Source organism: Trichosurus vulpecula, chromosome 6, assembly GCF_011100635.1.
Source record: "Trichosurus vulpecula isolate mTriVul1 chromosome 6, mTriVul1.pri, whole genome shotgun sequence".
NCBI classification, from domain to species: Eukaryota; Metazoa; Chordata; class Mammalia; order Diprotodontia; family Phalangeridae; genus Trichosurus; species Trichosurus vulpecula.
Window position 1 is genome coordinate 116,009,181 of NC_050578.1, and position 17,458 is coordinate 116,026,638.

A 17,458-nucleotide genomic window follows, 5' to 3' on the forward strand; every position below is an offset into this window, starting at 1 on the left:
ATGTATCTCCGCAGGGCTGTTGGCAAGACTCTGACTTTACCCCTGAGGACCCCTCCTTCCAGCCCCCCACTGCTCTGGAAGCACGGTGAGTGCGCGCGGTGTGGCCCCAGAGTGCAGGGAGCCTCGACTAGCCAGGATGCTGGGAGCCGTCGGACTGTCAGACTGGGTATGTGGAGGTGGATGAACGGTCGACTCAGGGCGCAGGACGCCATACGTTCTGGGAAGTTTAGTTATGGCCTCCCCCAAGCACATATGATCCCCTCCTTTATTATCGGATCTTGCGTTCGAGCCCGGCTAGTAGAAGCAAGAGAAAGGGGAGCGAAGTTACCCAGTGTTTGGGGACGCCCCAGTCCAGCACACAGGAAAGCTGCGCTGAAAGCTTGGAGACCGTCAGAAGTAAAGACCGACCCCAGTTTCCTTCCTCCACTTATGTTGCACGATTTGCCTCAGGGATTGGGAGTCGGGGCAGATGTGGGGAAATAATATTGGATCATAGCTTTAGATCTAGAAAGCAACTTCGAAGTCTAGTCCAACCTAATTTTACAAATGAGGAAACTGAGGTTCTAAGAGATCTACAGCTACACAGCTGTTAAGTTTACAGCCAAGATTCCAAGCCGGGGCCTCCAACTCCGAATCTAGAGCTCTGGGTACTAAGGGCTGTATAAATGCCAGCTATTATTATATTTGTGTGGCTACAATCACAGAATAGCCGCCTTAACTGGACCGTTAGTTAGAAACCATTTCTAGTCAGCTATGCTGCTTTGGCAAGCACTGTGATGCAATTGTTTAAGGGAGGGCACCCACCGTAGGTTTGGGTAGAGGACCTTGATTTGAATTTCTGTGACTGGCTAAATATGTAGTCTTGGGCAACTCACTCCTCTTTCAACTTCAGTTTGTTGTTCAGTAGAACAGACCCCAAAATCTGAAAAAGGTTTATAAAGCAGTTTATTAGGTCATTTGGTAGAGGAGAGAGAGAGCTGGAAAGGATGTGTGGCTCCCTCTCTCATCCAGGCTCTGAAAGGTTTACATTTATATAGGATTTAGACAAGGGCGCCCACTTGGGGGCCCACAAAGGCAGTAAGCAATTTTACCAAGAGAACAGCTTGAAAGTAAGGTGGATTGAGATAGAACTATAAATGTTCAGTAGAATTTGGGTGAAGCCAAAACCCAAGGGAAGCCAAAATACAAGCTTGGGTGGACCTATCCCAAGTCCTAGGTGTGGTAATCCAAAACGAGAATGCTTTGGGTATTCAGGACCTGGGGGAACCCGAAATACCTTGTAGCCGTCTCTAGCATTCTTGGATATTTAACTGGGGTCAGGGGATCTTCTGGGTACAAACTGCCTCCAATCACATAGGGTTGGATTTAAGTAGCATAATAATTTATCCTGGACAATATAAAGAATCCTTTTTCCTCATCTGTAAAGGGAGAGAATTGGATGAGGTGGCCTCAAACATCTCTTCATTTAACAGTCTGTTCTCCAGGCTCAGTTAAAAGGGATCACTTTCCCAACCTCCATGGAAAGAGTGCTGAATCTGGAGCAGGAGGACCGGGTTTGAATCTTGACTGCCATTTTCTAGGCTGTCTATTGTAATCTTGAGCAAGCCCCTTAACCATTTTGGGTGGGTCTCAGTTTCTTCCTTCATAAATGAGGGAGTTGTAGTTGATGGCTTCTAAGGTTCCTTAGTTCCTTAGATCTTAGATGATTCTAAGATCCTACTTAATTAACTGATCCCCTAGATGCCCTGCAGATGTCCTCATGAATCACTGAAAGCAACTTGTTGGACACCAACGTCATTGGCTTTTGAGGGTCAGGATCATATCCTGTTGCTAACTCTAAGGTTAAGGCTTCCCTACCCTTTGTTGACATCTATAGAGTAAGGTGCTGAAAGAGAAAGAAGTAGGCTGGTGATGATGGTGGTGGTGAGCTGGGGCTCTGGGCAAAGCCATCCACAGCTGCTGTACAAGAAGGGCATTCTGGCAGGAGATTTTTGCTTTCTATGTGTCACATATGATCAGGGCATTCACTGCCTGCCTGCAGGCCAAAGTAATGGAAAATTTATCTCTTGTAGCTGCAGAAACTAGAGAACTCTGATCTTGTTTCTTTACAAATCCACAATTCTGGTGGAGGAAAGGAAGAAATAGAAAGATGGATAGATGATCCAGGTGGTACCTTTGTGTTCCTTGTTTATTTGCTTCATTCATTCAAAAAACATTCGTTATGTATCTGCCAGACACTGTGCTAGGCACCAAAAAGGTACCAAGATATTTGCAAAGACAGAAGGGAAACAGTTCTGATCTCAAGGCAAGAGAAAGGGACAGAGGGGAAAGAAAGGGGAGAAAGGGAAGAGAGAGAAGAAGATAGGGAGAAGGGAGTGGAGAGAGGAAGAGAGGGGAAAGAGAAGGAGATAGAGGGAAGACATGGAGGAAGAGAGGGAGAGAGCAAAGAGAAGGGGAGAAAGGGAAGAGAGGGAGAAGGGGTGCAGAAAGAGAGAGACAGAGAGAAAAGGAAGGAGAGAGGAAGGAAGGGAAGGAGGGGGGAGGAGGGGGAGAGAGAGAGAGAGAGAGAGCAACTCAGATGGACAGAGAAGCTGAGAACGCAAACACAGATAAGCACATAACTTGGGGCTGGGTTTTGAATAACAATTTTGTATAAAGTGTTTGTTTCAAACATGTGCTCCTAACTTCTAGTAAAAAATGAACATCTCTCCAGAGGCAACAAAACCCTCAGGTTGCCTTTCTATAGTCTCACACCTGTTTTATGTCTATGCAACAAAGCTCTGATCAGCTAACTGGGCAACTTTCTGCATTAAAGAGATTACTCTTGACTGATATCTCAGGTTAGACTGTGGGTCCTCATTTTTAAAACTAAGGAAATTAAAGTGTAAAATGAATTAATTTAAAATTAAGGAAACAGTTTATTAGCTAAATTAACTAAGCCATTTGTTTTATTTATCTGGGGATGTAAGTTATTTAGTTTAACCCACCTCAGCAGCGTAGCTTCACTTGCTATAAGGACTTATTTCCCTTTCATTTCTTAATAGGAGTCCTTTCCTTCATAAAAGCTGATCAGTGCTAGTGTTCATGCCTGAGAAACCAAAGGAATATGTAAACATTGGAGCTGATTTTCAAACTCCCCTAGGAGACATTTCATCACTGTCTCAGAGCCTCTGTACGGGCTGTCTGTTCCACCCCAGCCCTTGGACACCCTCATCCCTCCAGGACTGAACTCAAGCTCTACCTTCTACAAAAGATCTTTCCTAATTTCCTCAGTTGGGAGTTTCTTCTGAAATTATTCTGTATTTACTTTGTCTTTACTTATTTACCAATGTGTTATGTTCCCCCCACTCCAGTAAGCTCCCTGGGTGCAAGGATTGTTAAATTTTTAATTTTATAACCCTAGCACCTGGTGCATCATAGTATTTAATGTTCATTGAATTGAAAAACCCCTCTAAATAAACCCAAAACGTAAAGCAGGAACCTTTCCATCAATTTAATAGTTAAGGCTTTATTTACAACAGCCTTGTTTCTCTCATCCTTCCAAGAATTGTAGATTCAAAAGAAAACACAGTGCAAAGAAAAGAGAGCCATTCTGTGTAAAGAAAAGAGATAATGGAGGCTATTTGGGACACTTTCATTTGGAAGCATCCCTGAAGCCTGGGAAGGAGTCCCCGATATGATCAGGTCCTTGACCTCATACTCATGGGGTCAGGACCTAGGCTAGGATTCAGTCTTTAATCAAATCTTCATTCCTTTAAAGCAGACCAATAGCATACATAATGACTGTAACTGTAAGTAGGGATGAAAATAACCCTAACATCAACAAAATCTGAAAAAAAAATGCATAGAAGAAAAAAAAGATCAGAAAACTCCGAAGCAAACAAAATGTTTTTGTTAAGCCAATATAAACATTTAAAAAACAAATTGTAGCTCAACAAGATAGCTGACTAGACGCTTTCCCCAGACACCATTAACTCTCAGAAACTCTACCATAATGGAATATGTCACAAATGTGGAGCAATTACAGTTATGGACACAAGATAAAACAGGGAGAACCCCAACAAGAAATTAACAGGAGAAACCACACATCCTTAAGTTGGTTCCTCTCGAACCCTCCCCACACAACCTCAGCTCCTGGCAGGAACCACACAAACCAACTCCAGACTTATGTATGGGCCTAAGTACTGGGATCTCTTTTTGCTTCACAGACTGTCTATACATCTCACTCATTCCCACCACTAGCAACTATCCACTAGCAACAAGCTGCAGATATTGATTCTGCCCCGTCACGAGGAGGAGTTGAGGGAAGGGGAGTGGAAAGCCAATGGGCTTATGTCTGATGTGACCCCCTCGGCTAACAACCCCCTAAGGCTGCAGAGACTTTGCCTATAACACCTTCAACATCTTGCCTTTGGACTGCAGAAAGGTGCATTCAGTGATACAACCCACAGAAGGAAAGGAGATGAGCCAAAAAAGGACATGGAGCAGGGGCTAGAATGAACAGCTGTACTCATGCCTGCAGGAATGGAGACTGAAACCCAGCTTTAATCCAGTTGTAGGGTATATGATGCCAGAGTTAGAAGGGACTTGGGAGGCCATTGGGTCCAATCAGTTCATTTTATAGATGAGTCTGTCCCTCTAGGCCCTGATAATGGTAAGGATCCAGGCCAGTGAACATTATTAGTCTTCTACCATGAGAGAAGGTTGAGACAGCTTTGCAGTCCAACCCTAGGGATGTGTAGACTAACACAGGCAGCCGAGGAGGGGAGGGGGGGGGGAGCAGCGGTGGAGGAGGAAACCATAAAGTGAGTGATGGGGAAAGATAAAGAAAAAAATATTGAAACATTAACAAACTCAGCAAAAACTCAAAGTGCAAATAATTCAGTAGAAAATATCCAAAACCACAAACTTAATACTTTTATGTTAAAGTAAATACTTGTTACTATTATCATTATTAATAACCTCTTTGCAGTTACAAATCAAAACAAAAAAACAGAGATTACAAAGTTATCTTTTTTATTATAAAGCTATCTTAAGAAATATTATTAGACAAAGGAAAGGGAACCAATGTTTGATGAAATATAGAACTGTAAATCCCAAGAGAGCTTGTAAAAATAAGAAATTCTAGAAGGGTTCAAAAGAGGAATTAAATTTATAATATAAGAAATTAGTGCTAACTAAATACACACATGTACATATATACATACATATATATATCAGAAATTATAGGTCTAAATATAGAAATAAAAAATTCTCATTAGGAACAGGAAAAAACTGAATACATAGTAGAGATTTTCTCCAAAAAAAGTAAAACAGAGTTTAACAGATTTGGAATGCAAAAATAATTAAATGGAGAAAAATCTGGCAGAAGGTAACCAAAAGATAGTAACAATAAAAGAACATGGGATTTCTATACAAACTAATGTCATTGACCCCAAAGGCAGGATGTATAGGGTCTTATCTCTTAGAACAACATGACAAATAAAAAACCCTGAACACCATTATGCAAGAAATAGTACAAGACAACTGCCTATAAGTTTTGAATATACAAAACAAAGCCCCTTTGAAAGAATACAGTTTGTCTACAGAAAATAAACAACCCTATGCTTCAAACTCCAAGACACAGTGCTCGAATGTAATAATTCTAATGACAAACAACAAATTCAAGCAAGCAAAGAGAAAGACCTTTAAATACAAAGAAAAGGAAATTTGAGTAACACAAGCTTTTCTGTACCACCTCCCCAACTTCAGAAAGGAATGGAATATTACTATATTCCAAAAAGCAAAGGAGCTCAATCTGTAACTCCAAATGACATGCCCAGCAAATGTAGGGCTAAATATCATTGCAAAAAGAGGAAAGTTCAACAAAAAGAGGCACTCCTGCAAAAGAGTTCCTACAAAAACAAAAAATTTAAAAACCAAAGCATAGGGGCAGCTAAGTGGCTAAGTGGATAGAACAATGGCTATGGAGCCAGGAGGAACCGAGTTTAAATCTGGCCTCAGACACTGATTAGCTATGTGACCCTGGGCAAGTCACTGAACCCTGATTGCCTCAAAAAATAAAAAAACAAACAAACAGGGCATAGAAATGAGCGGGATATTTGACTTGCAAAACAAAAGAAACAAAAAATGTAAATAAGTGCAATTATCAAGCAAATACTAATTCATGAAGTAAATTGCACTATGTTTAGAGGTTATTTTTTTTTTAAAAAGAGACTTATGGGATAAAATTATGACTTATGGGATAAAAACAATTACAAAAAAGAGGCATCTTTAAAAGGTTAAAAAAACATAAAGGTAATACAGATGCAAACTGATTTTAAAGAAATAGAAGAAGTGATGGTGGAGGAGTAGAACTGAAGAGTAATAGAATAAACCCTGTAATTCCCATACAGGAGAACTAATGTATTTTGTGAGACAAAATTCCAGAGAAGAAAGATTCATAAATGGGAAGAAGGAAGAGAAAGGACAGAGAAGAATGAGTGACGTACCCTTATCAAGTCCATGGATGAACAGGGAAGGGGTGACAAAGCCTATAACCTCTCAACTAGAAGGTTGTAACACAATAGGAGCATAGCAGAAGAGAAGGATTGAAACTAGGAAATGAAAGGGGGATCTCAAACTAAAGGGGAAGGGGAGATTTCACTGAAGAATATTCTCATGAGGGAAGATACATATGCCTGCAGTGAGAAATGGTGACCTCATGATGGGTTTGATCTGAGTGGAATTAGTACATCAGGTAATGACTTTCTTTTTGAGTGTGCCTCCATGAAAAATTTCCTAGCCCAGAAAACAGAAATATGTGAGCTCCAAGGGGCCACTGGCACCAGAAGCTTTGAGGGCCGAGGTGGACACAGAGGCGAGCTAGCATAGTCAATGGAAAGACGAGCAGAGGGGTAGATTTGGACTGCAAGATTTAGGACATGGCGATTTCTACCACGGGGACCTGCTTCTATTTGTATTATTTCCCCAACAAACTAATACTTCTGTGACTGAGCAATAAAACGGGGAGAAGCATCATGAGCAAAATCAATTGAAGGCGATAACATCAAAATGAGTTAGGAGGAAGCTCAAACTGGATACTTTAGAAGCTTTAACTAGATGGTGAACCCAAAGAGATTAAAAAAGAATAAAAAGGGGTACAGACCACAAATCAGAAAATAACATGTTAGAATAAATAAGAAAGGAAGATAACTAATAAATACAACAAACCAAAAAAAAATCTTCTTTAGAAAAGAGCATAGAAAAAAAAGAAAATGAGCAAACATAAGAATTTCAAAGAAGAGAAGAGGCAATTTAAAATTTTTATTTTATTTTATTCTTGTTCAATTAACAAGCAGTTATTCTCTCTCCCTTCCCCTCCTGGTACTCTTATCCTCTCCAAAACCCCAGGAAAAGAAGAAAAGAAGAAACAAAGAAAGAGAGAGAAAGAAAGAAAGAAAGAAAGAAAGAAAGAAAGAAAGAAAGAAAGAAAGAAAGAAAGAGAAAAGAAAGAAAGAAAGATGTAAAGGAAGGAAGGAAGAAAGGAAGGAAAGAAGGAAGGAAGAAGGAAAGAAAGAAAGGAAGACAAAGGAAGGAAGGGAAGAAAGAAAGAAAAGGAAGGAAGGAAGAAAGAAAGAGGGATGGAGGAAGGGTAGGAGGAAAGAAGGAAGGAAGGGAGGAAGGAAGGAAAGAAGGAAGGAAGGAAGGAAGGAAGGAAGAAGGAAAGGAAAAAAGAAAGAAAAGAAAGAAAGGAAGGAAGGAAGAAAAAAGAAAGATGTAAAGAAAGGAAGGAAGGAAGAAAGAAAAAGAAAGGAAGGAAGGAAGAAGGAAAGAAAGAAAGAAAGAGAAAGGAAAGAAGGGAGGAAAGAAAGAAAGAGAGAAAGAAAGAGAGAAAGAAAGGAAAGAAGAAAGGAAGAAAGAGGGAGGGAGGAAGGGAGGGAGGAAAGAAGGAAGGAAGGGAGGAAGGAAGGAAAGAAGGAAAGAAAGAAAAAACAAATATGCTTAGTCAAATAGAACAAATCCCCACATTGGCCATATCCAAAAATGTGTGTCCCATTCCGCACCTTGAGTCCATTATCTGTGGGAAGATGGGTAGCCTGCTTCATCATCAGTCTGCTGCAAATGTAGTTAGTTATTGCATGGATCAGAGCTCTTAAATATTTCAAAGTTGTTTCTTTTTACTGTATTTTTCTTATTGTATTAATAGTCCCCTTTGTTCTGCTCACTTTGTGTCTTCTATATAACATAATTTGTTCAGGTATTCCCTAGTTTATGGATACCCCTTTAGTAGTTCTTTGCACATACAAAAAGAAGTTCTATAAATTCTCTTCAACACATTGGTCCTTTTCCTCTTTTTGATCACTTTGGTGTATAGGCTTAAGAATGGTATTTCTGGGTCAAAGGGAGTACACATTTTAGTGACCATAGTTCTAAATGTTTTCCAGAATGGCTGGACCAATTTATAGCTCCATCGACAATGCGTTAATGTCCCCTTCCAACATTTGTCATTTTCCTTTTTTGTCAACTTTGCCAATCTGCTGAATGTGTGGTAGAAACTTAGAGTTGCTTTAACTTGTATTTCTTTAATTACATTTTTAGTGATTGGAACATTTATTTTTCAGGTGACAGGTGATAGCTTGAATTTCTTCCCTTGAAAACTGCCTGTTCACACTAGTAGAGTACTATTCAGTACAGAAGGCTAAGGAGGAAACCTGCCACTCACCTTTTGCCAGAGAAGTGATGAACTTAAAATTCAGAGAGAAACTTTTATTTTTAGGCATGGCCAATGTGGGAATTTGTTTTGCTGGACTGCGCAGGTTTTGATGAGGAAATTTGGTTTTATTTTTATTTTTAGTTCATTGGGGGCCAATGGGAGGGACAGATTGTAACTGCACTTACATCTTTCAAAAAAAAAGAAAATTAGGGAAGGTTTTGAACTGAGAGGGGGGAAAGCAAGGGGAAAAAAGAGGAAGAAATAAACAATTAAGGAAAAAAAGAATAATTTAAATAAAATGATAAAACAGGAAAAAGGTTAATAGTGGGAATAGAGGCAGGGGAGAAAAGGGTGAAAATAATTTGTGAAAATAGAGTTGTATCAAAGTAGTCTAAGCAAAACTAATCATAGGGACATAATTGATTCATAAAAGAGTAAACCCCATAATCTGTTGCTCACAAGAAACACATATGGGGAAAGGCAAAGAGAATAAATATTTAAGCACCTACTATGTGCCAGGCATTATGCTAAGAACTTTATAACTAATATACTATTTGATTCTCATAACAGCCCTATGAAGTAAGTGATATTATTATCTCCAATAATAATTGGAGGGAACTGAGGTAGACAGAGATTAAGTGACCTGCCCAGGGTCACACAGCTATCAAGTATCTGAGGTTAGATTTAGAATTAAGAACTTCCTGCCTTTCAAGCCCAGTGCTCTTATCTACTGCAGCACTCTAAAAGGCAAAGACACAAATAGAATCAAAATGAATCTAGAACAATATTTACTATTCAAGTGAATCCAAAAATGCTAGAGTTGCAATCATGCTAACAGGGAGCACAAATATAAAAATTCACAATATGAACAGAGATTGATTGTTTTCTATCCTACTCAATAAATTCTGATAGATAGCTAGGTGGTGCTGTGGAAAGAGTGCTGGACCTGGAATCAGGAAGACCTGAAATAAAATCAGATCTTGAACATTTACTAGCTCTGTGACCCTGGATGAGTCACTTTAACTTCTTCATCCTCCATTTTCTCTTCTGTAAAATGGGAATAATTATAGCACCCACCTCTCAGATTTTTTGTGAGAATAAAGCGAGGTGATATCAGGAAATTGCTTCGCAAACCTCCAAGCATTATAAAACGGTAGCTCTAAGAACTTAGGAATAAAATGAACACAGGTAAGCACTTTATACAGGAAGATTTATATGAATGGATTCAAAGTGAAAGAAGCAGAGCCAGGAAAACATTATACACAATAACTATCATAATGTAAGTGGAAAGTAAAACAATGACAACACAATTTTATCTGAATACTGTGAAACTGTAAGGACCAAGCTTGCCCCAGAGGAGAGGTATGAGAAGAAACCTTTCCCCACTTTTTTTTTGCATATGAATATATAGAAATGCATATATGTAATATAAACAGTTGCCACCAACAAAAACATTCTAATAACCAAAATGAGATCATATGCAAACCATAAACTTCAAATTATTTATTACAATTTTTTTAAAAAATATTTTAATATCTTTTGTTTTTATATCACCTGCAACATTTCCCATCACATCTCTCCCTTACTTTCTCCCAGTAAGCCATCGCTTATCAATAAAGAATAAAAAAAGAGGAAGAAAATAGTTCAGCAAAACCAACCAACATGTGGGGGGAAATCTGACATTATTTACAAAAAACAAAAAAACCTGACATTATATGCAATGATATTATACACATGGCACCACCTCTGCAAAAAAAAAAATGGGGAAAGGTTTCTTCTCATACTCTGATATTTGACATATGAATATATATATATATATATATATATGTAAATTTAATTACCAAAGAGAGAGAGATAGCATCAGACTGGGAATAAGCAGATTCCCAATGGTTCTAGGCCCACTTCTACAGTAAACAAGCTATGTGATCCTGGCCACGTCCCTTAACTTAGCTGCACTACAGTTTTCTCTTCTATAAATTGGTAGTATTGGCCTAGATGATCTTCTAAGGTTCATTACTGCTATGTCATTCTATGTGTCAATAATATCTCTGCCTTGATTTCATTATCAGTGATATGGGGAAGATGGACTTTATGACCTCTAATGTCACTTAGAGCTCCAAAAGAAACTCTATTTTTCTTAAAAACATGCTTACTTCCACTGATCCAAGGAAGTCATGGATGATGTATTTTATTACTTTATACAAGACTTTTCTTATATTTCTCTTATGAACTATATGTAAGATTGACTTTGAAAAAATCCATATTTTTGATACCTAATGTGAAAGCAACTGAATCCTGTGGCTACTACAGTTCATCATGTGATTTAGTGAATTTTAAAAGATAACATTAAAATAGTTTTGTAGTCAACAGAATCTGCTTTTTCCCTGCTTCTTATAGCCTCTTTCCTTTGCAGGGGAATTGGTAGGATGGAACTTTGGTGTTTCTTCTCTTTCTATTGATTTTTTAGTTGTATTAGAAATATTTTGTCATATAAATGTTTCATTTCTGTGTTAAATGCAAATCTGTTTACACTGAAATAAAACGGTTTTAAATAAAGCATCTATACTTATCTTTGAATGAAGCAATCAGTAATACAGGAGAAGTGAATTGAATTTTAATGTGCTTTTTAATGTAATTATTTTAAATTGTCCATTGTGATGGAAGTAATGTAAAAAAATTTTTTTTTACAGCATCCCTTCGCCAGATGTCATCTAAGAGAGTCCCTGGATTAGCTGGGTCAAACATGATATATTATCTCTTTGTTGGTGTCACTTTTAGTGCTGGTGGATATTATGTAAGTGTTTTATAACTATAATATTATGAGACATATATGGCGATGATGTATGTTATGCAAAGCAATGGGGTAATCAGGTAAAAGCTAGTTTCATAGCATCACAATTATCTTTGTTTTACAAAGCTCAGGGACCAATGTTTGACCACTCCTATGGACTATAAAATTGTGATGTTCATGATCCCAAATATTAACTCTAACTGCATTGGGATTAATGTCATATACGTCTAACATGAAGGTAAATGAATGAAGGCAGCCCATATATGAAATGAAGGAAATTTAGTATCAGGAAAGATCACTATGCACTTACTGCTTCAGTTACTCATTGCGTACAGATTTGTTTAAAGAACACGACAGCAGTAATTTGACTGACTACTTGGGGCATTGTAAATGTGCATTTTTCTAGATGGCAATCTGTGAGTCAGGACTATAGATGAATCAGAAAATGTATGCTTTGGTCTCAACATGATTTATTAAGTTGAGTTGTCACTCCCTTATTTTTATCAATTTATATTCTCATTTGGTAGAATATTTCAGTTTTCTTCCTTTGAAAAGCAATTTGGAATGATTACTGGATTTGAGGTCAGAAGAGCTGGGCTTGAATCCAAGATCTACTACTTTCTACCCATATGATCTTGAGCAAGTCTGAGCCTTAATTTTCCTATCTGAAAAATGGGGTGGGTGCGAGATAGTGTCTAAGGTTCTTTCCAGCTCTAAATCTATGCACCTGATTCCTTCCAGCTTCCTATCTTATGACCTGCTCATTATTTTCTTGCAGGGAGAGAATTGTGGTGCAGAGGCTAGAAAGCTGGTCTTAGAGTCGGAAACATCTGGGTTCAAGTCTTACCTTTGACCTACCTTAACAAAATGACCATGTGCAAAACATTTCACCTCCCAGTGCTTCAGAAATCTCTTTAAGACCATAAACTACAAATTGTTGGTCAGCATAAGTGGAGGGAGTTTTCACCCAGGAGTTCCCCCTACCCCACCCAGCCCCTGCAAAAAAAAAAAAAATGCAGCAAAAAAAAAAAAAGAACATGTATTTCATAGTATCTAATCCTCTCTTTTCTTCCAAGCAAGAAACCCATCCCAAATCATATTCCATTTTTAATGATTAGATCTAGGGAATTATATCATGAGAACTCACCATCCTTATTCTAAGAGCTCTGGAATTAAATACAGGTATACCTTTGCTTTCAGGCTTACAGGACATTCACATCAGACCAGTCTCGGTACACAGAACGTATCAATAACATGCAAGTGAAAAGTACCATGAGGGAGTCACCAGAGATGCTGCAACACCCAGGTAAAAGCTTTCTTCCTTTTCATCTACCCTGACACACAAAACATCCTATTTTTTAAATGCATGTGCATTGGACTGTTTGCCATCGCTTCCCATTCCTGAGGAAATCCAAAATCTGAGACTGAAAGGTTGCTCGTTCAACAACAAAAAATATATATATATGATTTAAAACCTAGTGAAATGTGTTTAGGATGGTAAAATCTGATGAGTAAAAATGCTTTCAGTTTGGTACTAGGTCTGAATCCCAACTCTGCCACTTACTACCTGCACAACCTTGGACTGCCATGTTATCACTCTGGGCTTCAATTTCCCTATCTGAAAAAGGAGGGAGTTGAACTGCATGACCTTTAAGGTCTTTCCAGCTCTGGAGCTATGATACTGTGAATCTATATTGCTGACCAACTGCTTTGACTCCTTTGTGTTTGAAAGTATTATCTATTATCTTTCAGGGTTTTGACTTTATTCAGTCCATGGAATCCAGGGCATTCATATCTGTCTAGCTCAGCAGTTTGAGATAAAGGAACAAAGTTGTTGGGTGTTTTGTTTTATCACAAAGTCATTTTCATTCCAACACTGTCTTTGTCTGCTTGTGTTTCTGAACAGAACCCACTAGATTCCAAAGTCATTTAGATGTTTGAGGTTGAATGGCACCTCTTTAACCTGATCAGTTTGGGGAAATAGCCACAGTAAGAACAGATGTGACGTTTTTTCTTTTCAAATTCCAATTGCATCATAATAGATTTTGTAATCAGTTCCTACTGGTTTGTACATGTTTTACATTTCCTTATCTGTTATCTGTTGTTTTCCCCCAGTAGAATATAGCTGCTGGAAGGCAGGAAGTCTTTTTTTGTCTTCCTATCCCATTGCCTTGCTTAGTTCCCAATGTATAGTGGATAGCAGGTGCTTAATCAATGCTTGTTTGACTCATTCAGTGGACCTTTAAGTGCCTACTGTCTGCCAGGGACTACACTAAGCACTGACAATACAAAGACGCAAGTGAGATAGAATTGGTGCCTTGTATTAATTCCTTTGCTTTCATACACATTTTTTCCTTTTAAATTTATTTATTTTTAGTTTACAACATTCAATTCCACAAGTTTTTGAGTTTCAAATTTTCTCCCCCTTTCTCTCCTCTCCCTTCCCCACCCAAGAGGGTGTGTAATCTGATATAGGTTCTATATATACCTTCATATTAAACATATTTTCACAATAGTCAAGTTGTAAGGAAGAATTATAATCAAAGGAATGAACCACAAGAAAGAAGAAACAAAACAAAACAAAACAAAAGAGAAAGCAAATAGTTTCTTTCAATCTGCAGACTCCGTAATTCTTTCTCTGGATGTTTATAGCTTTTTCCATCATCAGTCTTTTGGAGTGGTCTTAGAACCTTGCATTGCTGAAAAGAGCCAAGTCTATCAGAGTTAGACATCACAGATACAATGTGTCTGTAATCGTGTGTAATGATCTCCTGGTTCTGCTCCTCTCACTCAGCTTCAGTTCATATAAGTCTTTTCAGGTTATTATGAAGTCCGTCTGCTCCTCATTTCTTATAGCACAATAGTATTCCATTACATTCATGTACCGTAACTTGTTCAGCCATTTCCCAATTGATGGGCATCCCTTGATTTCCAATTCTTTGCTACCACAAAAAGAGCTGCTATAAATATTTTTGTACATATGGGTCCTTTTCCCGCTTGTGTTATCTCTTTGGGATACAGCCCTAGAAGTGGTATTGCAGGGTCAAAGGGTATGCACATTTTTATAGCCCTTTGGGCATAGTTCCAAATTGCTCTCCAGAATGGTTGGATCAGTTCATAACTCCACCAACAACGCATTAGTGTTCCAATTTTCCCACATTTTCTCCGTCGTTTATCATTTTCCTGTTTGGTTGTGTTAGCCAATCTGACAGGTGAGAAGTGGTACCTAAGAGTTGTTTTGATTTGCATTTCTCTAATCATTTCATTCACATTTTATTCCAACTTGATAATGGTTCTCCTGCACTGTAAAGTGCTACACAAATATACAGTATTATTATTAAGAAAGAGGAGAGGGGAGAATGAATAAGTTAACGAATGAAAAGCATTCATGGAGTATTTATTGTAAAACACTATGCTGACAAATATGGGAATGACACTTCTCCCTTCCTTTTACTTTGTACAGTGATGGAATGAGCTACCTGGATGCTTGTGTGGGATAATAACAATAGTAGCAGCTTGATGTTTATACAGAGTGTTCCAAAAGACAGTGCAATTTAAAAAAAAATAGTATTTTATTTTTTCCAATTAAATGGAAAGACAATTTTAACATCATTTTAAAATAAGATTTTGAGTTCCAAATTTGCCTTCTTCCCTCCTTCCCTCCTCCCTAAGGTGGTAAGCAATTTGATATAGGATCTATATGTGCACTCATATAAAACATATTTCCATATTAGTCACGTTGTGAGATAAGAAACAGAACAAAAGGAAAAAAAACTTTAGTGGAATTTTAAAGATAAATCTTTAAGCTTTGCTTAGCTTAGATTTAGATAAATCTTCCAGCTAAATAAAGCTAAAGTTTAAAAGTGTACTAAGTCTTTTGGGACACCAATTTAAGGTTTGTAAAGTACTTTAAATATATTATCTCATTTGGGCCCCATTACGACTCTGTGTGGTAGGTACTACCTCATCTTACAGATGAGAAAATGGAGGTTCAGGAAAGTTAGGTGACTTGTCGACGGGGTTACATAGCTAGTTCTTCCTAATTTCGTGTCCAAGGCTTTCCCCACAAAACCACATCAAAATGGAGTCCCATGAATGAGGTGATCTCGATTCCGTTCTATTCCTTTCAATAAACACTTATGAAGGACCCATTATGTGGATGGAACCTTGGTATAAAGACAAAAAGTAGTGCCCATGTTCAAGATACTTATAGCGTATTAAAAGTTTATCGTCTACTATATGGGGTGATAAACCATGTAGACCAATAATATTGCCACAAAGTATGTACAAAGTCATTTGAAATAATTTTGAGAGGGAGAGAGCCATGATAATATCAGGAGGCATCAGCAAAACAATTAGTATAGGAGATGGCAGCTGAGAGCTGTGTTCTGAAGGACACTAGAAAGTCTGCAAGGGAGTGGAGGGAATGCATGGGGCGGGGGAGGGGAACCCCCCGTGCCAAAAGTAGAGAAGAAGGAGATAGAATGATGATTTTGGAGGTCCCTTTCAACTTGGAAATTTGGTGAATTAAAGTGATCATATTTTCAGTAACAGCATTTTTATCTTCTATCTTTGCAGAACACAAGCAACAGGTTTTCATCACTAAATATTACTTTGACAATATTTGTAGTGAAAGTAGGCGGTTTGGGCTTTTATTTTCCTGCTGCTATTTTTTTCTTTTGTATGTCTTTTAATGAAATGAATCTCAACAGATGAGGAAGTAAAGCCCACAGAAACCAATGAAGGCTGTTCAGAAGCACCTAATGACGCTTCTCCTTTGGAGGCTGGTTTGGAGACAGCTGAAGAAATTCCAGATGTGGAAGATGCAGCTCTGGAGGAGACTTCTGCAGTCAGTGTCGAAGCCGGTTCAGAGGAGACTCCGGCAGTCAGAGTCGGAGCTGGCTCAGAGACTCAGGCAGTCGGAGTTGAAGCTGGCTCAGAGGAGACTCCAGCAGTCAGCGTCGGAGCTAGTCCAGAGATCGGTGACGGTGCTGTGGTCAGTGTAGAATCAGGGCCAGAGGTGACAGATGCAGCGGTGCTAGAGGAGGCTGAGGCCGGTGACAAAGCTCCTAAGCCCGAGGAAGCCTCAGCTGTAGATACTGAACTGGAGGAAGAAAAGAAATCTCCCCCACAAGTTGAAACCAGTGCAGAGGCTGAGTCACAGGAAGAAGCCCCTCCCCAGGCCTGAGGCTGCCTGAGCCCAAAGGGTCACCTAGTATCTGCAGGCTACTAGAAAAGCCTCTAGGTCAGGAAAGTTGTCAGAATGTGGGTGAGAGTTATGTGTAAATTCCAGGAAGAAGTACTGTTCATTCAAGGTTACTTTCTCAACACTTTGATGTGCTTTGAAGAATTGTGGAGTCACTTGATGGGTTTGGGTAATGCATTTGTAAATGACCTAGGCAATTTCTCCTCTGAGAGTGAGGGAAACATAGTAGAGCTGGAGAGGTCTTGAGAAAATCTGCTCTATGGTTGTTTTTCTTTTTAAAATTCCAAGTGATCACAATTAGCTATCTACACAACCTCAAATTCCTTTTAATTTCGAATAGTTAAATCCCTTTCAGTCAAGCGAGCCTGGATAGAGTGGTTCTTGAATATGAAATCAAGTCAGTGAAATTAGTGAATATTTTTATTGTTTTCAAATTTATTCCACTAACAGTTATAGAGATATGCAATTGGAGCTTGCACATTTTATGCTCTTGGTGAGATAAGAACCCCATCTATTTCCATTTTGTCTTCCCAATTCAAATCATTCTACCCTACTCACTATCTCCAACTCATCTGTCTGTGTTAAATGGGAGAGCCTGAAAGGTTTCTTTTCCCTCAGTGCAAGAATACTACTACAGATTTGAGACTGGTGGCCATCATGACTTGGTCTAAAACTAAAATTAACTTTCCCATAAGGCAGTTGTGTAAGGCTGTGAGACAATTACATTCCTCAGTCAATCTCATTTTGATTTTCACTTGTGTGTAAA

General features: G+C 38.5%; 1 protein-coding gene across 1 annotated transcript; it reads left to right on the top strand.

Moving 5' to 3' along the window:
• LOC118852912 (mitochondria localized glutamic acid rich protein) lies at window positions 1–16,674 on the top strand. Its single transcript, XM_036762639.1, has 4 exons — window positions 1–85; window positions 11,386–11,489; window positions 12,687–12,792; window positions 16,199–16,674. Exons 1-4 carry the CDS (start codon window positions 1–3, stop codon window positions 16,672–16,674), a joined length of 771 nt encoding a protein of 256 aa, XP_036618534.1.
• Window positions 16,675–17,458: the final 784 nt, after the last annotated feature.

Bases quoted from the DNA above. Each gene is read 5' to 3' on its own strand.
- LOC118852912 (XM_036762639.1), top strand. From the start codon at position 1: ATGTATCTCCGCAGGGCTGTTGGCAAGACTCTGACTTTACCCCTGAGG. The intron at 86-11,385 runs GTGAGTGCGCGC...TTTTTTTTACAG, and splicing joins CCCACTGCTCTGGAAGCACG to CATCCCTTCGCCAGATGTCA. The intron at 11,490-12,686 runs GTAAGTGTTTTA...CTTTGCTTTCAG, and splicing joins TTAGTGCTGGTGGATATTAT to GCTTACAGGACATTCACATC.